Below are 24,814 nucleotides of genomic sequence, written 5' to 3'. Positions count from 1 at the left end.
TAAGTCTTTAAATCTAAATATTTACTTGTTAATACGATCAGTATTAACACAGAATTTAATCAAGCACAGAAAGATGCTTTATAACAGCTACCATGAGTACATAAAATGAGCTTACATAAATTTAGAATAAAATATAACTAAAATTCAGTTTGCATCACACGTAAACATAAATTACAAAAATTCACATTATTTATAAACTGTGCTGATTCAAAACATTACAAGGCAAAATGTTCATCAGTTTATTGTTATTATTATTTTTCCCAAAAAAGCTCCAGTAAGGTATGAAAAATTCCCAACAAAGATAACCACCAGTCACTCCTTCTACCTGATGATTACTTGGTAGAATACAGTGTGAGTTGGGCAGTCCTGAGACACTCCTAGAATCAAAAGATGTTTTTCTCATAGCAGACAATTTTCACAAACGTCCCTGTTGACAGTTTCATACAAGAAAGCAAAATTGAGCAAAAAATGGCAGAAAAAAATAAATAATCTCCTATAATGAAAAACACATCTAAAGTTAAGCGTGAGAAACAACAGCAAGCTACCAGGGCGAAGCCACTATTATGATGCACTTTTATCTGTTGCACAAAGTTTACAAGACTCCAGAGTACAGAGCTCCAATTCATATAACTTATAAAGAAAAAAAATGTTTCTTTCAGGGTCAAAAATATGGATGCTTGTGTTTTGAAGTTATAAAAAAATACCATAACGAAAGAGAGACTGTCTCACAATCCATCTGGAAACAAAACAAAATTATTCAATGGAGCTTTCCATCTCTTCTCTCCCGATTCTGCCCCCATGCATACCAACCACAGACTGAAGTACAATCAAGAAAAAAGGCATCACAGAGTCCTCGTAACATCAACACCTGCTTTTAGGGGGGCTCATAGGATCGTACTGTGATCACCAATCGATCAACAGGAAATCAGGACAGCACAGCTGTTTCCTTATTCCCTTCAGAGGAAAGAAAATAACTGAGTTCATGAGCAGAAGTAAGGAGAGGCTCTAGACCCCAAAGGCCTCTGGCATCCATGCTGACACAAAGTCTTCCCAGTTATAAATTAACTGTTTAGACTTAAAACCCACAAGTCTCATATTTCTGCCGCTCTGCTTATTCTCAACCAAATCTGTTCTAGACTGTTTTGTAACTATTGTCTTAAGATCAGACAAACTTAAATCACACAAGTCTGCAAGTTACTTTTCTGTCTGAAACTTTTCATTGGGGTCTTTTAACTCTGGTTTCCAGTTACTGCACTTTATCAAGACAGCTGTAGTGTTAGTCAAATATTTTATATATATATTATACTTTTATATTAAAATATATGTAATTATATTTATATATATAATATTAATATATAATGTATATTAATATACATTATATATAGTATTATATATATATAAATAAACAATATAGATTTAAACTAATACCATGTACTAGAAATTAGTACAGTCAATCAACAAACAAAGTGAAAATTGACAAACACTGAGAAAGATAGGCAGAAGTAAAATCTGTTTCTGCACTTTGTTTTCACCATTGCATGCCTGCAAAATTTACAGATTTAAAGCAAGTATTTCACTAGACTCTCCCTTTGGAGAGAGATAATGAAAATAAATTATACTCAGTGCTCAGAACCCACACATCTGAAATTTATGCAAACAATTACGTAAAAAAACCAACAAAACACTACATATCTTATTGGGACTTCAGACACAAGGTTACAGCACAGTTATAGTATAGTGCATTGCATTTTAGAGATTTCAAATTGCAAAGCCTTACTAAGGTACAGCCTTCTTTGCTAGAGGACAACAGACAGGTACACAGCACACTAACGCACAGATTAACAAGAAACAGGTATTTTCTGTTTTGTTGCTGATAACTTGCTCTTCACTTCATACTCTGAAAACTCTACTTCACCTCTACTACTGAAAACTTCACCCTGTTATGTCAAACATACCTATTTCCAAAAATATATTTGTTTTTAACACTTAAAAGATTTTTATCAACCTTCCCATAATTTCTCAATTATTAAACAAACACTGCAATACTACCTAAATGAGTACTTACCATTTAGTTACTTTTTCCCACAGGACCTATCCACAGGACACATCCAGGAGTATCAATGAATGAAGGAGTCTGCTACCACTTGGCACTAATCTGAGGTTTGAACGTGACTGCATTTATTCATATAGCACTCATCACTGATATGGAAGAGATAATTATACCACAAACTGGAACAGTACTGTATATATAAAAGACTTCTGATTCCTGTGAATTTAATAAAATCAGACGACAAAAAGTACTCACAAAAGAGTTGTCAGAGGATGCCAGCCTTTCACTGATGATGCAATAAAACAGATCTTGAACATTTATTGTATTTACATCATAGCTTACTTGACCAATATGGTAAAATTTATCTTCAACACAACCACAGAATTCTCCTAATTCACTATGGGTGGGAAAGACCACTGCCAACACACTTACATGAAGTGTAAATATATATATATATATTTTTATTATTATTATTATTTTTTTTTAAATTAAAATTTCAGAATTGAATTACGGCAATTACGCTTTTTGCCAACTGCAGAAAGTGATGTCTCCATAACAGACTACCAGGAAAAATCTTTATTTGCACCACTTGCACCATTTGTACCAGGGGAAATCTTTATTTGCATCAATTCTCACTTTCAAAAGAAAACTCTAGTAATTTCTGGCATAAGTTAAAAGAAAAATCTAGGTATATAAAAACTAACCACAATTACTGTAGTTAATCTGATAAGTGTGACTTGTTTTTAAGCAAAATCTTCCATGATTTTGCAACACATACAAAATGCGTTTGATTATTAGAAAGAACAATTTAAATACAGTAAGTTTAGAAATCAATTTAATTCCTTAAATTAAGGCCATGACAAGGAAACTATAAATCCCAGCATTCCACAGCAATGTACCTTTTTTCATTTAAAAAATAAATTGATGTAAACAAGTTAACACTGAAACAAAGCAATTAATAATAAAGAACATGTAAGAATAAATAGCCATAAGAGATTTCTGATGCAAAGTTTTTTGTAATATTTCTGTGAAATATTAGCAGACAGGAGTTTAAATTTTGGGTTTAAGTGAGAGGATTTGCTGTGATTTCAAGTTTACACTGACACTGTTTTATTTTAGTGTCATAGACACTGAATTCCTTTGAGCATCTTGGAGAACTTTTACTCTGCCAAAGATTAAAGATACCTGCAGGACCCTGTTCCCAAACCTGGTTGCTTCTTTATGTGTGGATTCAATTACTCAGTGTTATATGCAGTTACAAGCTTCAAAAGTGCTGACAGCAAAGCAAAAGATTATTTTCTCTACGAAGAGAAATAGGGACAGCTAGGGGGACCTGTAATGCAGAAGGGCATTCTGATGAGGCCCCAAAGAACAAACAGAACACCTGTGCAGAACAAGCATACTTTGAGATTTACCACTTCCTAGTGTATGCATGCACAAAGTTACCAGATATTAATAGATACTTTCAGATATTGTTGTTCTTTGTAGCGAACCCAGATTCATGTCAATTTGAAAAAAAAGACAATACAGAGGATTTACACAACCCACACTAACGTGCTGGATCTTGAAAAAGGCTAAAAATTATTTCAAGCCCAAACTGAAAAAGAGGAAACACTTCCTTCAACATCAATACATTTAAGTACTTTTCAAGACAGTTACTGTTTTTCTGATTATCTGTTAGAAATGCATGTTTGATAAAATTTCTGGATAAAGTACTATATTTTCAGATCTTACTATTAGCTAAAAACGTTCAAACAAGCACATCTGAGGTGGTAGAAAAGATGAAATCTGACTGAAAAGAAGTAGTGACTTCATTATGACATGACCCACAGCAACCAAAACATGCTGATCTATGATGTTCTCAGGAATATTGCCTGACTCTGCAGTGCCATTAACAGCTTGAAGTAAATGGGATTCCTGATACAGATACAAGTCATAAGTTAACTTAAGGCACTTATGACTTACAACATTCTCAAAGATAGCTTGGTATCTATCAACAGCTGGTTCCCTAAGACAAAATGAGTCATGCATAGGGTACAGATGAGATCACAGGGGATATGGACCCACAATGTACAGTTTGATAATTAAGAAAATCAGTAAGTAGATCAGACAAAGCAATAGGAATACTCAAGCATCAGAGTTTCCCACCACTCATCTCCCAGGGCGGGGTGGGGAGGGGGGACACTAAACACTGCGAAAAATTAACATACAAGGTTAGGCTCCCTCTAGCAATCATGTAAGTTACTGATTAAGAAGTTTCTCTCATTCTTTTCTCATTTTTTTTCAGTCAGAATTCTAAACTTTAATATTATATTTGAGGTGATTCAAGGTAAGAATTTACAGGAAAAGAAAAAAGAAGATGAACACCTGGCCAGAAATGAAGAGGAACTGGCAAGAAATACCTGAGACATCTGAGAGTTGTTTTTTGGGGGATTACACTTGTATTGGTTCAATAGGACATAGCAGTTTTGTCTGCTACCAAATGGTTCAGAATAGTATTAGCAAAGCTGTTTTTATAGGACTTATATCATTACTGATACAAAAAAAAAAAGCACAGAAACCATCACACAACATCCACTGCCATGATACATTCAATCCATGAATGTTTGGAGAAAGCAGATCAAACTATTAAATGCCTTTCCACTTAGCTAGAAGTTTATCAACTCAGTATCTACAGTATCCATGTTAGGCTGTTTCTGGTTTTCTCCTTACTTCTAACATACAAGAAAAGAGCCTATATATGCTCGAACAAACCAGCCTGGCATTTAAGCAAAACATTAAAGCAAACAAACACACAGAAAAAACACCCCTCATCTACATCTGTACATTTTCTCAGAGTAATTATGGCATAATGATTTTCCCTAGACTCAAGTCTACCTATACCTCTTCTTTCCTGACAAAAATTCTACACGTGCACTAGGAAACAAGAAAACTGAACTATTTATATAAAATATTTATTTGTATAGTTCTTTTACACCGTGGAAAAAAAAAAAAAAAAGGAGTAAATGAAATATATGAATCTCAACTGAAATTCATCATCAGCATGTTTTAAAAACATGAGTATTTTTCAATGAAAATCATTGTGTTTGTTGAATAATCATTAGGAAAAAAATACAGAAAAACTTTATTTCGAACAACAGTCATGCTTCACCTGAAATTTCAGTCATAAAGGAAAAAGTATACTAACAAATTAGAGTTTACTCAAAATGTTAAAACATTAAACATTAGAGCACTGGAACAGGCTGCCCAGGGAGGTTGTGGAGTCTCCTTCTCTGGAGATATTCAAGGCCCATCTGGACACCTACCTGGGCAGCCTGCTCTAAGGAACCTTCTTTGGCAGGGGGGTTGGACCCGATGATCTTTCAAGGTCCCTTCCAACCCCTTCAATTCTGTGATTCTGTGTAAAGAGAGACAAAATACTTACATTATCTTCCTCTTCTGTATCATCATCATCACTATCCTTGAAGCCAGGTGGAAGCGGTGGCCCAATGAATTCTTCATCATCGTCATCATCATCACCACCAACTGGACCTTGAACAGAAGTCTGGGATTGCATGGAAGGACCAATTAACTCTTCATCTGAGCTGTCCTCACTTTCACTACTAGCTGTGTCTCTACATGTAAAATATTAAAAAAATGTATCAGTATTTTAAGAAACTGGCATGTCCACATGAATTTCAGATCAGAGATGTTCGGCACTGACATAAAATTTGCACAAACACTGAAATTAGGAGCAAAACGTAAACTCATTGTTATTAACATAATGTAGACCCACCATCATCTTGAAAGCATAAAAAAAGCTTTAAACAAAAAAGGAATAACATAGCATCAGATAATTAGAAAAAGGCAGAATACAAGAAGGATAAAGTTAGGTGGAATGTAAAAGTAACAGCACCGCATCACTAATATGATTTCAAAATACTTAGATATGTTTATATCTAAAATACTTAGAAGCCAGCAGAACACACTGATACACAGCATCTCCACCAAACCGCTGCTACAGGTTGCAGCACATCCAAACCCTCTGCACTTCCCTCACCATGGTGGAAATCAAAAGAGTAACGATCCAGGCTCACCACCAGAGCAAGAACACAAAGCATGGCACTTGCTTTTTAATGCTGGTAATCAGCAGGGAATCAAGTACTGTCAGCCAAATATTTGATGTACGGAATCTAGACTGTTCCATGTCTAGATTCTAAAAGTTGCATTTAAATTATCATTTCACTGATGTCTACATCAATTGTTTTAAACACATTGGTTTTGGCATTGGAAAATTTCTGGAAAGAAAGTAGAACTACTTATTCCCCATTCATTCAGTTCATCTGAAATAAATGGGCTCCCTCTGCTGGTAGTTATCAGGTAGGCAGCATTTTAACTGGTACAAGGTTTAAAAGGGGTGAGCACAAATTCTTACTTTTTGCCTAGGCTACAGTGTATCACTCACTTTGCAGTGGAAGTCAGCTGTTCCTTTCTGATCAGGTCAGATGAACTCAAGTTGCAGACATGCTTTGGGAACTTATGTTTTGAGAGCATGTATGTGAATTTAAAATTGAGCCAACTGCAAAGGATACTTTAATAATGGGAAGAAAAAGAGACTACAGAGGTTTTTCCTCTTTTCTTAAAAGTTTAGGTTATCATTTAAAAACTGTAATAAAAACAAACAAGCTCAAGATCATAATAAAGCACTATGAAAAGAGGTTCTGAACTGTGTAATTGTGACAGAACACACAACCTCCCTAAAACAGCTGTACACCAAGCAGGTAATAGGCTATACAGCAAATATTTGTCTTGGATAAGCAAATGGAATTCTATTTTAGGAAGAAATCAAAACAAACTAAAACCAACGTGAATTAGGTCCTCAGATGTCACAGTGATGAGAAGGGCTTGCATGCCTGAAAGCTTGTCTAATTTTTCCAACTATATTTACTAGCCTAATAAAAGATATTACATCTACATACAAACTTTGTTTTGCATAGTGATGAGAGACATTTAAAGACCCAGGTCAGGATATGACCGCACAATAAATCTAACTCAAATAAAATGAGCTTCTTTCACTCTATAGCAATGGGACAATCAATGTCCTTTTACCGTAAGAGGAACACAGCTGGGTCCTTCAAAATTCTTCAAGATCAGTATCACCAAAATTGACTATTTTATAAGATCGAAACACAGAATATCCAAGTTGTAAGAGGCCCAACAAGGATCATCAAGTCCAACTGCTGGGTCCCCAAAGGACCACCCAAAAAATCAGACCCTATGTCTGAGAGTGTTGTCCAAATGTTTCCTGAACTCTGGCAGCTCAGTGCTGTGCCCACTGCCCTGGGCAGCCTGTCCCAGTGCCTGACCACCCCCTGGGTGCAGAACCTTTCCCTAACCCCCAGCCTGACCCTCCCCTGTCCCAGCTCCATGCCGTTCCCTCGGGTCCTGTCGCTGTCCCCAGAGAGCAGAGCTCAGCGCCTGCCCCTCCGCTCCCCTCGTGAGGGAGCTGCAGGCTGCCATGAGGCCTCCCCTCAGCCTGCTCTGCTCTGGCTGAACAAACCAAGGGACCTCAGCTGCTCCTCATACATCTTGCCCTCTGGGCCCTTCACCATCTTTGTAGCTCTCCTTTGGGCACTCTCTAACAGTTTTATCTCTTTCTTATACAGTGGCACCCAAGGATGCACACAGTACTGGAGGTGAGGCCACACCAGCACAGAGCAGTCTTCCCTCGACCAGCTAGCAGTGCCATGCCTGATGCACCCCAGGGCATGGTTGGCCCTCCTGGCTGCCAGGGCACACTGGTGACTCATGTTTAACTTGAGGTTGATGGGAACACCAAGATCCCTTTCAGCCTCGCACCCCCTGGTCTGTATGTACAGCCAGGGTCACTCCTTCCCAGATGCAGAATCCAGCACTGTCACACTGTTGGTGATTGCCCAGCTCTCTGATTTGTCCAGATCTCTCTGCAAGGCCTTACCACCCTGTGTGTGACCGAGTTGATCTGAAAAAACTGACACATGTTCCCAGACTAGTAAACCACATAGCTTTTCCCTAAAAGCCCAAAAAATGAGTTAGTTTGGAATGGAACGAAACATACCATGTAGCCGCCAGTAAGAGCGTATACAATGCAGTGACTGAAGGAGGCCCTTCCAATCCCAGAGTCACAGACTTTTAGATCCTTCTACAGACACTCAAGAACAATACCTAGTTTCCACCCTAATTCCCTAAACATATAGTTTCCTTATTTACTAGGCAGAATCAATACATTCAAACACTTCAGCATTTTGAGGGGCTATGCAATTATTCTTCATATTAAATGATCAGAAATTCAGTGCTGTTTTTCACCACACTCCAAGCTTGGCAGACATATCCAAGGATTCCAGCTACAGCTGCTGTTTTACTCTGTTCCAACAGGAAAGGCAGTCAAACACACGAACAGCCCAACACAGCCAGGCCAAAAGCCTGTCTAGCTGAGTAACATTCGTCAGACAGTGACAGGGGGTGCTGGCAGAAATGACAAAACAAGAGAGCAGATGTATCATGGCACTTGTTTCAACTTTCAGCCATACAGTCTTCCTCTACCAGATGCTGTTAAAGCAACCCCTTTCCCACAATTCAGAGGCATATAAGGAACTATTTTTTGCTTTCCCTCATTACCTCCTCAATAAGTAAAACATGCTGTTAAGAGGAAAATAGAAAGCTGGATTAGAGTACAGATGGCACACAGACTGAAAATAACGAAAAACATTCAGAGAGTTGTGTAAGTATGTGGGCATTTCCCTGTCCCTCCCCCCCACCATGTGTTAACTCTCCTCACATCATCTACTTTAATTTCTTAGACTTTTTATTTTTTATATACTAGCATTTTTTAATTGTGGATACTGTGGATGTTTCATCCCTGGAAGTGCTCAAGAACCGGTTGGATGAGGCTTTGAGCAACCTGGTCTGGTGGGAGGTGTCCCTGCCCATGGCAGGAGGGCTGAGACCAGGTGATCTTTACAGTCCCTTCCAATCCAAACCATTCTATGACTCTGTGCTTTTCTCTGACAAAGTGTAATTACTATTGTCCTTATGCATACATGTGTAAATACTATAACTATTGCAATCATTTCTCTCTAGCAAATTAATTCAAAAAGCAAAAAGAATCACTAGAATCACACCATTTTGTATTAAATAACCCCTTGCTAACAATTGTAAAATTAGTATGAGAGCTACTATGATAGATAAATATACATGGAATTTAAAGAAAAAAAAATAGTGTTGCCATTTTCAGAGAAAAAGAATAAGCTGTACATTCAATTTTAGTAACTAAAATCTACATCATAAAAAACCCTTGAGTCCTGTAATTCAGATTTCAACTGTCAGTTGAAGGATTATCCCACTGAATTTAGGCTGAGGCACAATGGTGTGTCTCCTTCACTAGCTTTCTGTTTTAAGCACTAAGTTCTAAACTGAGTACCACAATTTACAAGGAAATATAATACTGCAAGTTAACACATTCACCTTCCAGTTCTGGGAGTTTTTCATGCCAGTCCTCAGTTAAAAAAACAGCAACAACAAAAACTTATTATAAACAGGACCCTGGTGAGTTACCAGAGCCTACTTTGTAACTCATAATGGTGATAGATAATTATTACTTTCCTTTATCCAAAGAGCTTAGAGTACTCCTCTCAAATCCCTTAGTTAAACAGAAAACACTCTGTATCATCTGCCTACTATTTGTTTTAATTGAATCCTTACATTGAAGTCACCCATGTATACTAAGTACACAATCTGATACTTGTCAGTCTCTATTGTTTCACTAGGAAGAGCATCAAAACTGAATAGGAGCACATAGCACATACTTTTCCCTCCTATGTAAGATATAATAGAGATCTATAGGGAAGTATGTTGTGTGACCCGTTATTTCAGTGTGAGTCCACAGCTCATTTGTGCTTTCCACAAATAACAGGCAAAGAAATTTGCTCAGTCTGCAATGCTGCAGGCTTGTCTGTAAAAACCCACCACAAACAATCAGCCTAGCAGACACACAAAGAGTGTACCAGAGTAGTATATGGGTTATAAGACTTCTGTAGATAGAAAACCCTACAAATTTACAGTATATTGATGTCAACAAACTCAAAGGAGTGATGTGGCCTCTGTTACATATTGCTACTTTGGGTTTTGCAGCATTGAAGAATACAAATAGTCAAAGCAGTAACATCTGCTATTTGTCAATGACATGCAAACTTCAAAAAGTTGTGGAGTAAATTTCAAATCAGAGTATTTATGCAGTCCTACCACTACTCCATACAGTGTGTACACTTAGTCTCTCTACCTAACTATGCTATTCTTTAGTAGGCTTGAACAAGTATATCCTATATATCCAATAAAGTCAGCCCCTGTATGCTCTATATTTGACGATGTATTTTCAAAAAATATACAGATAATATTGCTGTGTTTTTTTTAAAGCATGCCAAACAAGGTTATGTATTAAGTAACTATTAAAATTAACTATTAAATATATACAGTTGCAATATTTACAAATACTGACACATCCAAGAAAGTACAGATTAATAACAGCATTTCCACTCTAAGACGTCAGATAACATAGGCATGTTCACATAAGTTAAGCAATTATCATTCCCCCACCCACTCTTCACCCTCACCCCAACTCCACCAAAAAAAAAAAAACACCCCAACCAAAAAAAGCCCCTTCAGCTAAAAAAAAAGTTAAATGATACCTCCCACCATAATTAAGTACCTTGGTTTTAATGTGGACCCAACTCCTGTTGCACTTGAGGCTGAAGCCGATGAATCAGTGTGTCGACTTTTAAGTTCTTTTTCAGCCTGTTCTTCCTTTTCTCTTTCTCGAGCCTCTGAATATGAAGAACACATAAGTGACAAATAATCAAGATTTTTTTAAAACAGATACAATTAGAGGCCTGCTGAGGACAGTAAAACAACTTTCTTCATTTTCAGATCTATATAAAGTGACAGAATAGAAAAGTTTGGGTTGGAAGGGACCTTAAAGATTATCTAATTCCAACCCTCTTGCCCCCCCCCCCCCCCCGCCAGGGAAAGGGATGTCACCTGCTAGACCAGGTTGCCCAGGACCCCATCCAACCTGGCCTTGAAAACCTCCAGCAATTGGGCATCTACTGCTTCTTCTTCATTCCAGTGCCTCACCACCCTCACAGGAAATATTTTTTTTTCCTAATATCTAATCTAAATCTACTCTCTTTTAGTTTAAAGCCATTACTCCTTGTCATAGCACTCCACTCCCTGACAAAGAGTCCCTATCCTGCTTTCCTCTAGGACCCCTTTAAGTATGGAAAGGCTGCAGTGAGGTCTCCCTTTCTCTTCCCCAGGATGAGCAACCCCAACTCCCTCAGCCTGTCTTCACAACAAAGGTGCTCCAGACCTTTGATCGTCTTCATGGCCCTCTTCTGGGCTCATTCAACAGGTCCATGTGCTTATGTTGGAGGTCCCTTAGCTGGGTTCAGGACTCCAGCTGCTGTCTCACAAGAGCGGAGTGGATGCGAAGAATCATCTCCCTCAACCTACTGGCCACGCTACTTTTGATGCGGCCAAGGACACAGTTGGCTTTCTGGGCTGCACGCACACATTGCTGGCTGATGTTAAGTTTCTCATCAATCAACACACCCAGTTCCTTCTCCTCAGAGCTGCCTTCAATCCATTCTCTAGCCAGCCTGTCCTTGTGCTTGGGATTGCCCCGGCCCAGGTGCAGGACCTGGTTCACATGGGCCCGTCTCAAGTCTGCCCGGGTCCCTCTGGTTGGCATCCCTTTCCCTCCAGCATGTTGACTGCACTACACAGCTTGGTGTCATTGGCAACTTGCTGAGGGTGCACTCAATCCCAACGTCCATGTCACCAACAAAGACATTAAACAATGCCAGTTCCAATATTGACTCCTGAGGAACACCACTTGTTACTCATCTCCGCACGGACACTGAGTTGTTGACCACAGCTCTTACACACCAAATAGTCCATCCATCAAAACCATGTCTCTCCAATTTAGAGACAAGGATATTGTGTGGGACAGTGTCTACTGCTTTGCACAAGTCCAAGTAGCTGACATCAATTGCTCTTCCCCTATCCACCAAAGCTGTAATCCCAAAGGAAAAGGCCACCAGGTTTGTCAGGGACAATCTACGCTTAGTGAACCCATGTTGGCTGTCACCAGTCACCTCCTCATTTTCCATGCACCTTAGCAGTTTCCAGGTGGATCTGCTCCATGATCTTGCCAGGCACAGAGGTGACACTGACTGGCCTGTAGTTCCCCAGATCTTAATTACTCCTATAATTATTACACATTCCTATAATTATTACTATAGTTAAAAGTCAACAGTGTATTTTAAGAAATTTGAAAATGCTCAGATTACAAAAAAAAAAAAAAAAAGCTGAATTACATATAAAGCTTTGTCATTTTTTGATAAAATGACTAATTTTGTAATGAATAATATGTTGTGTTTCCTTTACGGGTTAGATCCTAGAAACTAGTTTGGATGGTGGGAAGGGGGGCAAGAGTTCCAAACGCACTTCAAGATGTCTTAACTTAAAAACATCACACTTACTGAATATTCCTCCTGATCTAAAGCATGGTTTAATTAGGTGATCTCCAAGATGAAACGATAGCTTGACATGAAAGAGTATTGCAGCTGAAAACACTTTCAACACAGAAGAGGTTTTACTATGCTTAAATTTAGTCAGTTCAAAAAAGGGTTCAAATCAAGTTCTGGAAATCTTGTATATTTGAATTTCAGGGTGTTTTAACATCCATAAAGTCAACAAGCCTCCAAAGTGGTCTATTCGCATGATTCTGCATAGAATCAAAAAAGATAAAACCGAACATTGCATTGATCTTATTCTGTCTTACAAAATTGCATTCTCTTAATAAGAGGCTTCAAGTCTACAGTTTTCACAAACTGCAATAGTTCAGAAAACAAATTAAACCTAACTTAGGACAAAAGCTGCTCAACCACAATGGTATCAGTTTTTTGGACATGCTGTCCAAGTGGAAGGAGAAAACATAAGCATTTGTGTTGGCAAAGGGAGTTCTAATACACTACACTAGGTTGTGCCAGGTCTGACAGGGATGGAGTTACCTTTCCCTGCAGCAGCCCATACAGTAAAAAAAAAACAAAACACCACAAACACAAGTGTCTCCCTAAGGACCATCTTTTGAATGTTTTTTTGCTTGGATATGGGCAGCAAAACATGCAATTTCCATCATTATTCACTCTCAAGCCACCACCTTGAAACCCCCCCTACATTACCAGCACAACAGAAGACAGAAACACTTGCAGGCTGTTATATAACCCACTGTATGTCATAGGACACATTTCATTTTTTATTGTGTGCTCCTTAGATTAAAGCTCTTTGTAGCAAGTTTTGTTTGAATTTTGGAAGGGAACATCCAATATTTAAAATAAAAGAGTCTTTAACGTGAATTCAGCTTTTTGCTGTGTCCGTGTCCCATGCCACACAACAGGAACCTGGCACAGGCAGATCTCCTGCATGCTCTGACAACACATGTAAGTTAGTAACTTGCCTGCTTACCAATCCCCAAATGATTTAGGGCTGTCCTTTTGCAGCAAAACCACACTTATTTGTTTTCTAAGTAGCCAGTCAGAGTCACCTCGCTCATCACCCCAACGCACAAAAAAAAAGCAAAACGCATTTTAGGATGCGCTAAAGCGTCAGCACCCCCCAATTCCTTACCCAAGACCTTCCTGCTCCTTTCCACGGCCGTCCTTCTTGTCTGCTCGAACATGGCTTCGAGATCAAAAGTGCGAGCTTTCTTCCCTAAAAACATGGAAAAAGGGTTAAGAAGGAGACTGACTGAGACTGACAGGCTGCTGCAGGGAGGGATCCCAAAGCTTGGGGGGGGGGGGGGGGGAACAACACTCCAGCACCGCCAGCCCCCCACAGCCCACAGCACACCCGGGGGACCCGGCGGGACCCCCAGCCGTCCCTAGAAGCTCCTCGGGGCTCACCGAAGCCGGAGAAGCCCATGGTGGCCGCCAGCTCCGGGTCGGGTCCCGCCAGCATCTCGGTGTCTGCAAAGAGAAAGAGGGAGGATGATAAAAGTGCTCAGCAGAGGGTCCCGGTCCGGGTCCGGGTCCGGGTCCGGGTGGTGGTCGCGGTGCCGCTGCTCACCACCCTCCGGCGGCTCCATGCCGCGGCCGGCCCGGAACCACAACAGCGCGGGGAGGAAACGGCGGGGCCGGGGCCGCCTCCTCCTGCCCCTTCTCCCCCGCTGTCCCCGCCCGGCGGAACGGCGTCAGCAGCGCGGGGACCGCCGGGATTTGGCGCGGAGAGGCGGGCGGGTGGCTGCCGCTGCCGGTTCCCTGCTGCGGGTCCCGCTCCCGCTCCCGGTCCCCGTCCCGGTCCCGGTCGCGGTCCCGGTGCCGCCCGGCCCGGCCCGGCCATGCCCGCTGCCATGAGCCCCGCCGCGCCCGCCGCGCAGGAGGCGCTGGAGGCCGCGGGCCGCATCATCGACCGGCAGATCCAGGACGACCGCTGCTACCCGGACCTGTCCGAGCTGCTGGCCGTGCCCGCGCCCGGTGAGGGGCCCCGGGAGGGTGGGGGGGCGAGCCCGGGGTTGTCTCCGCGGTCAGCTCCGTGCTGCGGGGCCGCAGGGCGCCCAGCATGGGGAGCTGCGAAGGGCTGCCCCGAAATGCTGCCGCTTTTTGGGAGCGCTGCGCCACGTGTGGTTGGTTTGGCGCTTCCCAAACACGCCTTTTGTGCTCCCTGCGGCTGCCCGGGGGGCTGTGGAGAGGGGGGTTTCCCCTGTATGCCTCGCCACACAGTGGAAACAGGGCTACAGAGTCCCATGGAGGAAATGGGGTAAAGAGTAGGCTGAGGGTGGAATGGCTTGTCCTGAGGGATTGTTTGCAGCTCTATTTTCAGCTCTATTTTCACGGAGCTGGGAAAAAATCATGAAAAGATAGAGATTTATTTATTTTTTTTTTCCTTAAGCAACTAATTCGTTATAAGAAGTCTAACTTTTTTCCGTGCTGTTGTTCTTAATTGCAGGTAGCCCTACCGTTTCTGGTATGACAGATATGGACTATCCTTTGCAAGGTCCGGGTCTGCTGTCAATACCTAACCTTCCAGAGATCAGCTCCGTCCGCAGAGTGCCGCTTCCTCCGGAGCTAGTGGAGCAGTTTGGACGTATCCTGATGAAAAATAACATGTTAGGTTGAGTGTGTAATAATAATAGAAACACACTTATGCTCTCACAATTATTTTTCCCCAGTAGTTTTGTCAAACTCCTAGAAATGAACCTTGGTGTTGTTTATGTTCCATTTTTAAGGGTCTAATAAAGTCGCAATAAAGTCAGTTTGTATAGGGGTGCTGGTGGAATTAGTTCCTGTGTGAGGAACTTCAAATGTTTATGCTATGTAGTTTGTGTGCTTCTGTATGTAAAGCAGTAATTTTTTTAAATGTTCAAGGGAGATTTTGCCTTTGCTTGTCAAAATGCATTTAGTCCTTACATCAGCAATGCTTCAGATATGCAATGCAATTGTATGATGGGAGTATTTCCAGAGATCAGCAGAGCGTGGCTAACCATTGACAGTGACATTTTTATGTGGAACTATGAAGATGGGTACGTACAGAACACATTACTGATGGTATTATGTTGGAATTAAGTAATCATAGCAGTTGGAAATTGTTTGCTTGTAGCACAGAGGAATGCTATTCAGATAAAGTTGTCTTAATTCATTTTAGGTTTTACTAAAAGTATTAACTAATAAGTGTTTAAGGAGTTTCAAGAGTTAGTAATAGTGCTCCCAAATCATGTAGAGATGAAACAAGAGAAAATGTATTTGCTTAGGGTTTGACATAGCTAATGTCCTAAAGTTATTGCTGTGTTATGGCTAGGGTTTTTATTATGCCCCAGAAAAGTATAATTATACACCAATTGCCTAACTAACCTAAGTAGATTTGGTAAGTACACTAATACACATACAGCAGCCAGTCATTTCCACAATGATAAATTATGTGACCTTAGTACCTTGGCTATATCCTCTAACTGTTTTTGAAGTATTGTGATTGAAGCTTTCCTCTCTAATAGAAGTATAACACTGAAAATAATTTCAGCATCTTTTCAAATGGCAGTTTATAATTCCCATGTTTGTTTCCTTATTTGTCTAATTCTGCTTTTTTAAGAATTATATTTTTTGTAAGAATTCTCGTATGAATTGTTTTATGGTATTTGTTGAATTTCTTAAGATTAAAGTTAAGATTGCTCCTCATGTAGCTCCTCTATACATTTACATTGTGTCACAAAGTTTAAAATATATTAAATACATTCACCAGATAACACTACTATGCATGGTGCTAAAGGTAAGGTACCATGGAGGAGGTAGAATTTTTTTATTTTTGTGTTATATGTTTCTTTATGAGAAAAAAGTGTATGTTCCTTCCTCTAGACGTTAATTGACGTTGTAGGTGATACTTCGTGCAATTCAGAGTAGAATGCATGAATTAACAAAATCTAAAAGTATAAAATACTACCACTTGGCTTCAGTTTTTCTGTCATTCCATTCAGTGGACCTGTTTTCACCCAAATCAAATGGTGTAGATGCCTTCAGCATGTTATAGCACATATTCACAGTATTACAATAACTATTAATAATATTTAAATATACACAACCTGACTTTGTTTTATTTTGTAATTATGTGATACTACGTAACAAGTCTTAGCAGATTTTTTCCTTGTTTGTTGACAGGGGAGATCTAGCTTATTTTGATGGCCTCAGTGAAACTATCCTTGCTGTGGGTCTTGTAAAACCAAAGGGAGGTAAGGAGTGATCATGACTGGACAGCTAATGAATTTTCTGTACATGTTTTTTATGTCTGTGTGTGTAAAAATATGTGTTTTGCATCTATATATGCAAGATAAATGTTTAGGTTTGGTTTTAGAAACATCACAAAATTAAATTACAAGCTAAAGATAATGTTTAGCTTAACAGTCATTTACTCTGAGCCTGTGTTTTTTGCAAGCTCATACTTAGATCATACTCTTAACATTTGTACTGCTTATAAGTTGTCCCATTCCACTGACAACTTTCTTGAGATACTGGTTTCTAACACATGCAGTTCTTTACATAGCTACTGCTTAGATAATACCAAAGTCAAAGTTACAATGGTAGTAAGATTGAATGTAAAATAAAAATAAAAAAAAAAAGAATAAAATGCCATTTTTAAGTTCTTCTATTACATGAACTGGAAACTGAACTGCTGACTGATACTGTTTTGTAATTCTAGAGTTTCACAGATTCTTAAGTCTTAAATATGACTGTTCCCTCTTACCATTCGCTGTATCAACATTATGAATACAGTGGGTACAGTCGTTGTGAGTCGTTGTGAGTCTGAGAGTTGACTGCAAACTAAAATCTAATTTTCTTTCGCACTTTAGGTATATTCCAGCCTCATGTACGACACTTACTTGTTTTGGCAACTCCTGTGGATATTGTGATTTTAGGGCTCAGTTGCTCTAATATACAAGCAGGTAGTTCTCTCTTTTTTTCTCTTACATTTCTCTTCCAGGTGAATTAAAGAACATACATGTATTAGGGTAGTATTCTCAGTTGTGAATTAACAACTCTATAAATACACAATGGTTATTTCATTAATAGCTAGTTTAAAAAAAAAAAAAAAAGGAAAGAAAGAAAACAAGAACATTTGCTAATTTTTAAATCATGTTCAAAATGTGGTAAAATGTTTCCCTTTTCTTAGGGTGTGCACATGTTGTATCCAGGACTCCCATAGGAGGGTTGAGTAATATTATTCACTTGTTTAACATGAAAAGAACTTTTGAAACAGACACTCCTGTTAATTAAACCACATGTTCAAGAGGGAAGGAAAAGATGGACATGAATCTAGATAACAGATGATGAATGCAGTTTTTTAACCTGGGTGGCATTTATATTCTAATCCCAGAAAACAAGAACCTGATACCAAGTTTTTCATTCCATATATATTAAGAGGAAACAATACAGAATTGTTAAAAAAAAAAAAAAAAAAAAAGAGGGTTGCAATCATTTTGTTCTCTTTTTATATTATCATGGTGTGAAAGAGAAATGCAGAAATTAGTTTTAGAATTGTTGGGATTTAGAGAAGAATACAACTCTCAGAAAATACGACAAATGTACAAAAACATTATAGAAATATTGTACTTCCATACTTTGAAATCTATAGAGTGTATTTGCTTTATTTCTTAAAAAAACAGAAGATGGATTACTCTGCAGTTCACTTACAAGAATAGCTTTTCCAGGTCTGTTTTAGTAACTATAAAATCTCCTGTAATTTTTCATGTTTTCTGAAATGCTTCTAATCACAAGCCAATAATGTTTATAAATCTATAACGTTTCTAGAGCTTAAAAACTGAAGAGTTTTATTTTTGTTAATTTAAGGTACTGGGTCACTCAATGACAGTATGTCTGGAGGAATGCAGCTGCTACCAGACCCTCTCTATTCACTCCCTACTGACAATACTTACATTCTGGCAATAACATCCACTGATAATGGACGTATCTTTTTGGCTGGAAAGGATGGCTGCTTATATGAAGTAGCTTACCAGGTAATTATGGGTTACATGCAGGCATTTAGATTTTTACTTGTTTTCATAATTGTACTGTTAATGACTTTTTTTTGTTTAACTAATAGTTCAGCTTGGTTTTTGTTTTGCTTTTTTTTTCAACGATGTGTCTGTTTTAAATTGTAGGCTGAGGCAGGTTGGTTTAGCCAGCGATGTAGAAAAATTAATCATTCAAAGAGCACACTGTCTTTCCTTATTCCTTCGTTGCTACAGTTCACGTTCTCAGAGGATGGTAAGTACCGATACAAAAGACTTACCCAATAATTTAATGTAAACTTGAAATAATTACACTTTTTTTTTGTTCAATTTTCTTTTAGTTTACTAATAGTTTTGTGAAATTGTTTGCTCTTTTATATCATTTCCCCTAAGAGTTGTCTGGGGCTCCTGCATTTTATTGTTGACTTCCAGTTATTTATTTTAGTGATACTCTGACTTAAACTTGTTTTCACTGCTTCCATTGTTAATTTGCTACTTCTCCTTTTTCTTTTCCCCCTCCCAAGATCCTGTAGTTCAAATTGCCATTGACAACTCGCGAAATATCCTATACACACGTTCAGAAAAAGGAGTACTGCAAGTATGTTACTTATTCTTAATGACTTTTTGCAATGCTACTAATGTGTATATAAATATTTTAAGTTTTCCTCAGTACCTAGAAACTCTCTATAGTTTTGTCAGGATATTATTACACTTCATCTTTCTTTCACAAGTGTTTACCCAAGACCTAAAATAATTTCTTATGAGGAAACAATAGCCTTTTGATCTTCCCTTCAGCCATATAGAAATAGAAACATGATGATGGTGTGAAAGTAGTGTTTGAGTTGCTGCATAATAGATGAGGCTGTATGAAGTAATGCAATTTTAAATCTCTAAGCTGTTACCTTAAATTGCAGGTTTACGATTTGGGTCAAGATGGTCAAGGAATGACCAGGGTTACTTCTCTTTCACAAAATGCTATAGTTTCTGCTGCTGGGAGCATTGCCAGGTAAATGTATGATAAGTATAAAGTAAAAATATTTTATTTAAGGTCAATAATGTTGTGGTATATTTTTTGAAGAAAGTGTTTTTGTTTGTTTCTTTGAATTGAGAGTAAAAGTATTTTTGTTTTGTTTTGTTTTCTAGAACAATAGATCGTTCCGTATTTAAACCTATTGTTCAAATAGCAGTGATTGAAAATTCTGAATCCATAGACTGTCAGCTACTGGCAATCACACATGCAGGTGAGAAACAAATGTGATTTACCCCCTTTTTTAACAGATAAATGACATCTGTACAGCTTAACAAAATTGACAGACGTTTTCCCTTTTACATATGTTCTGGTTTCAGCTGGGTTAGTTAATTTTCTTCCTAGTGGCTGGTATGGTCCTGTGTTTTGTATTTTGGATGAGAATAACACTGATAATGACAGTTTGTTAGATGCTGCTGAGCAGTGCTTACATCAAGTCACGGACTCTTCAGTTTCACTTACTGCGCTGCCAGTGAAGAGTCTGGGGGTACATAATAAGCTGGGAGGGGACAGAACCAGGACAGATTGTTTTATGTAACCAAACTGTTTTGACATTTGATGCAAGTATAATCCAGTCACGCAAATTATTATCTGTAGTTTATGAGAAAAACAGCAGAAATTGCATGTAATTGACCTTTTCTCCGTTATGTTTAGGTGTCCGACTGTATTTTAGCACTTCACAATTTAAGCATCCAACAGCACGTCCTTCTATGTTAACATTGGTTCATGTCCGTTTGCCACCTGGATTTTCAGCATCTTCTAATGTGGAGAAGCCCTCAAAGGTTCACAGAGCTCTTTATAGCAAAGGTAAGCAGTAGAACACAGCTCAGAAGAACAGTAGGGGGGGGTTATTACTTTTGTGTGTGTGTGTGACAGCTACTATCACACTATCTTATATCATGTAATTTGAAGGAATGGGAGGACACACCGTGGTGTTGCTGACCCTTTCAGTCAAGCATAGTGATTTTATGTTTGAAGTAGTTTCCAAATGGTTTTCAATCTAGGTTCTCTTTAAACATCTCATTTTTATGAGGCATTTTCTATGTACTGTAGACTCATTTCTGTTTTAGCTTTCAGAGTAAAAGGTAAGATGCTGTTGATAGTGGCCTACTAATAACCCCAGGATACAGAAAACCAAGAGATACTATCTTCTGTTCAGATCGTGTGGTTTGGACTTAAAGATTGATTTTTGATAAATAAGGAATTATTGAGCTAGAGTGGTATATTTTGGTATATATTGGTAGGTGTGATACATGATTAATCACACCTAATACAACCTTAATATCCATGTTCTTGCTAGGGGTCCTGCTGATGGCAGCTTCAGAAAATGAGGATAATGACATCCTGTGGTGTATCAACCATGATTCTTTCCCTTTTCAAAAGCCAATGATGGAAACACAGGTACTAAAGTAAACTTTCATGTAATTTTGATGGATTTTAGGTTATTTTTTTCCTTCCTGAGAACAGATACTTCAATAATACTATCTGCAAGAAATGAGTAGGTTGCTGAAAAACTTAAATGAGAAGTTTAGAAACATTTACAAAGCTACTAATCAATTAGCTTTAAATTTAAAAAAATTAAAAAAAAGTTTAGTGGGCATTTTAGACAGTAAATTGAAACTGGTATCTTAGTAGGAATTCCTTAGTAGGAATTCCCAGTTCATCCATACTGTATAGCTTCGTGCAGGCTATGTATGAAAATTGCTTTGACCTCTAAAACAACTTAGAGTTAACATATTGGAAAATGTCTTATTTGTGTCATATCGTTGTCCGTGCCATGCTGTATGCTACGTACAGTTATATACAAGGCATGATCCCCAGTGCAAAGTGGTGTTCATTTACAAGGATAAAATCTGGCAAGGAAGTTTGTCTAAAATACAAATGGTAGAGATACTGGAATTCTTTACTTAAACAGATAATGTTATGTCTTCATTAATTTTCAGGCATGATCAATTTCTGAGCAATCTCTTCATTATTTCCCTCCTTTTTTCCTTTTTTTTTTTTTTTTCCCTAGTTGTTACAGTAGTTTGTAGGAGGAGCTTGGTTTAGTTGCCTTATGCATCACATCAGAGAGAATATTGCATGTGCTTCAGCACTGAAGCAAGACTAGGCTATTCTGCTGCTTTTTAACACGTCCAAAAAGAGTATGGGGCAATGGTAGCAGTTAAGTGAACGGGGAAGCTGCACAAGCATAATGGTCAGATTTTGTTTTATCTGCTGTTTTAGTAACAGTTACCAAGAAGTTTTATCATTGCTGCAGCTCCCTTCTCTACAAAAAAAATACAGATAAACATTCCATGTACCGACTTCTCTGTTTTCCCAGCATTTTAAAGTTAGAGACATGAGGTTTCCCCCCAAAACTTTGCAACATGTTACTGAACAGCAGTTTTTCCTCATTAGTGTATAGAGTTTTCAGAAGCATTTTCTCTACCATATGTCATCTTTAAAAAGCTGCTGCCAACTGTGAAAATCTCCCAAACCCTTATGACCAGTAGCAGTATGTTTGGTTTCCTTAAAAAAATAAATTAATAATAACTTTAGTATTTGATTCTGATATGTTTAGCAGATTGTCTCTGTTTATATGGTAGTAGCAGTAAAAGCATTGTACAAGTTTTTTTACCTTTGAAAAACACCGTCCCTATCCCACAAAAGAAGCAATAGCTGTAAATTTGCTAATAGTCTGCTATATGATGCAAGAATTTGCTCATTTTCTCTGAGATTTCTTCTGTCAAGAATAGTTTCTTGCCTGGGTAATTTTAAATAATAAATAGGCAAATATCTCCACGATGTACAAAATCCTTGTCTGTTACCAAACTTTGGATGTTGTTTATCTGTTGTTCAGATGACCACCCGTGTTGATGGGCATTCCTGGGCTCTTTCTGCTATTGATGACTTTAAAGTTCAGAAGATTGTGACACCTCTCAATAAAGATATTGTTCCAATAACTGATTCCCCTGTTGTTGTGCAGCAACACATGCTGCCACCTAAGAAGTTTGTTCTGCTTTCAGCCCAGGTGAGTATTGCACTTCTTAATATAGGAAATCAAAAGAATAAGTATAAAGCTGAAAGACTGATGCAGATCTGTAGATGTTTATTCATAGTTTATTAATTTTGTATGAATTTTTAAGATTTTATTCTGAACATAAAAGGAAAAGAGAAATATTGCTGAAACTGTCAGTACATATTATAAATTGACTCAAAGCTGTTGAGACAGCTTCTCTTGTACAGTGCATTAATCACTTCTGTTGGCCTGAGGAGACAGAACCCTTGTAAATACAGATCATGTGAAACATTCTTTTAACCTTGTTCAAATTCATGGTTGTATAAAATTGAAACAAAAATGGGTTGTCCAGAAAGTATGGTTTGAGTAAATATGGTTAGCTACTGAAATTTGAACAAAGAATTTGTCTTTGTTATAGAAGTCCAGAATCATAGAATCATAGAATATCCTGAGTTGGAAGGGACCCTTAAGGATCATCAAGTCCAACTCTTGACACCGCACAGGTCTACCCAAAAGTTCAGACCATGTGACTAAGTGCACAGTCCAATCTCTTCTTAAATTCAAGAATGTTTTTGATTGTTTTTATTTCTTCGTTTTTTAAAAATAAAGCTTCCCATTTCTTATTACATTTAGTAATACTTTAGGGTACTTACTGTCTTAACAAATAAGGAATTTTAAAAGATGTTTAATAAACGATCAATATTTTGCAACCTTTAGATTCAACTTGCATTTGTTTAATGGTAGCTAGTCAGACCCTTTCCAGTTAGTGTGGATGCATGCAAAATAGCCTTACCATGCTTTTGGTCCTAATTTTTTTTCCAGGCAATTCTGAAGATTTATGAGATACATAGAGCAAGTATATAAAGAAAATGAAAAGTTTATGTTTGTATTGTATGCTTCATATTAGGTTAAGAAGTGCAAAACTAACTCTGTTTCTGTAGGGTATATAGCCATTGCAGTATTTTTTTTGCCTTCTTGCTAGAGAATTTTCTGCATTTGAACAGGAACTAGGCTTTAGCTACCATTCATCTTACACTTTGATCCAATAGTGTAATCAAGGAAAACTTGGAGAGCAGTAAAGTTAAAGATTGCTGGGAAGTGTGTTGATATGACCAGTAAAGTAACCTTATTCTAACTTCATATTATTCTGGGTAATTTTTAGGGGAGCTTTATGTTTCATAAACTCAGACCTGTTGACCAGCTGCGGCATCTTCTTGTTAGCAATATAGGTGGAGATGGAGAAGAGATTGAAAGATTTTTCAAGTTGCATCAGGTAAGAATTTTTGACTTGTTATGAAATACAAGATTTATAATACTTATCTGGCATTAATGGAAATCTTACTGCTTTCTGCACGTCTGTTGTTGTTGCTACTACAAAATTCTAGTTAACTTTTCATTTATTGTTTCAAGTATTAGCTTTTCCTTCTATATTGACTGCATTGCATAAAACAAGATTGTATGCTGAGATATAATTCACTGTTTTATGATACCTAAAAATTGAAGTGTAGATCACTTTCCCTGAAATCCTTGTATGTGTCTGTAGAAATTTCATAGCTTTTACTCATAATTAGCTGATAGACATGGAGATTGCTTCCTACCAGTAACCATACAGAGCTTGCAAAAGCTGCGTATAACAGAAGTTTATCCTGCTACAGTGAGATGTCTCAATTTAACTCTCTTCCTTTCTATAATTGGAAAGAGCTGATTTCCTTGCCTTCTAGATAAAATGATGCAAAAAGTATTTCCTGTTTAGCTGTTGATCAATAGAACATCTTCATATTTCTTATCAACTTGACATAAGCTGCCACACTGACAGCATAATATGCTCTAGGAGGATCAGGCCTGTGCCACTTGCCTTATCTTGGCCTGTTCTAATGCTGCATGTGATAGAGAAGTATCTGCCTGGGCTACACGAGCATTCTTCAGGTAAGATTCAAATGGTGTGTGTGTTGTTCTGAACCGTATGCTCAAGATCACTACATCCACTACATCCAAAGAATCATATGGTCTCTTTAACCTGCTGCCTGAGTAAACATTGTTTTAAAATGAGGATAGACTATTAAACTAGGTGGAATACACTTTTGCACTGTTCAAGTCTTGCCAGCAAAAGAATCTTCCTGTAGTTGGCACTTCTGGTTAGTTCCCCTCCTGGATGCTTTCATGTCATGT

General features: G+C 38.3%; 2 protein-coding genes across 3 annotated transcripts in view; one reads left to right on the top strand and one right to left on the bottom strand.

The window, feature by feature from the left end:
• WDR70 (WD repeat domain 70) overlaps positions 1–14,320 on the bottom strand; it is a 137,749-nt gene extending 123,429 nt beyond the window's left edge. The window contains exons 1-5 of the mRNA XM_038170879.2: positions 14,192–14,320; positions 14,029–14,091; positions 13,754–13,837; positions 10,773–10,887; positions 5,475–5,664 (exon numbers count right to left, since the gene is read on the bottom strand). Of these exons, the coding sequence (XP_038026807.1) occupies positions 5,475–5,664; positions 10,773–10,887; positions 13,754–13,837; positions 14,029–14,091; positions 14,192–14,210 (471 nt within the window). The 5' untranslated portion in view covers positions 14,211–14,320. The remainder of the gene's footprint in view (positions 1–5,474; positions 5,665–10,772; positions 10,888–13,753; positions 13,838–14,028; positions 14,092–14,191) is intronic.
• Positions 14,299–24,814, top strand: part of NUP155 (nucleoporin 155) — a 29,303-nt gene continuing 18,787 nt past the window's right edge. Inside the window, exons 1-15 of one of the 2 annotated variants that reach the window (XM_038170876.2) lie at positions 14,299–14,598; positions 15,071–15,208; positions 15,548–15,644; positions 16,771–16,841; positions 17,460–17,552; positions 18,457–18,623; positions 18,768–18,873; positions 19,142–19,215; positions 19,532–19,623; positions 19,761–19,858; positions 20,299–20,451; positions 20,945–21,045; positions 22,487–22,657; positions 23,808–23,918; positions 24,477–24,571. In XM_038170876.2, the coding sequence (XP_038026804.1) occupies positions 14,463–14,598; positions 15,071–15,208; positions 15,548–15,644; positions 16,771–16,841; positions 17,460–17,552; positions 18,457–18,623; positions 18,768–18,873; positions 19,142–19,215; positions 19,532–19,623; positions 19,761–19,858; positions 20,299–20,451; positions 20,945–21,045; positions 22,487–22,657; positions 23,808–23,918; positions 24,477–24,571 (1,703 nt within the window). In that variant the 5' untranslated portion in view covers positions 14,299–14,462. The remainder of the gene's footprint in view (positions 14,599–15,070; positions 15,209–15,547; positions 15,645–16,770; positions 16,842–17,459; positions 17,553–18,456; positions 18,624–18,767; positions 18,874–19,141; positions 19,216–19,531; positions 19,624–19,760; positions 19,859–20,298; positions 20,452–20,944; positions 21,046–22,486; positions 22,658–23,807; positions 23,919–24,476; positions 24,572–24,814) is intronic. The other variant, XM_038170877.2, reaches the window with a different exon arrangement.

The sequence above is a fragment of the Anas platyrhynchos genome, chromosome Z (genome assembly GCF_047663525.1).
Source record: "Anas platyrhynchos isolate ZD024472 breed Pekin duck chromosome Z, IASCAAS_PekinDuck_T2T, whole genome shotgun sequence".
In the NCBI taxonomy this organism is placed as follows: Eukaryota; Metazoa; Chordata; class Aves; order Anseriformes; family Anatidae; genus Anas; species Anas platyrhynchos.
This window is presented reverse-complemented; position numbering and strand designations above follow the sequence as displayed.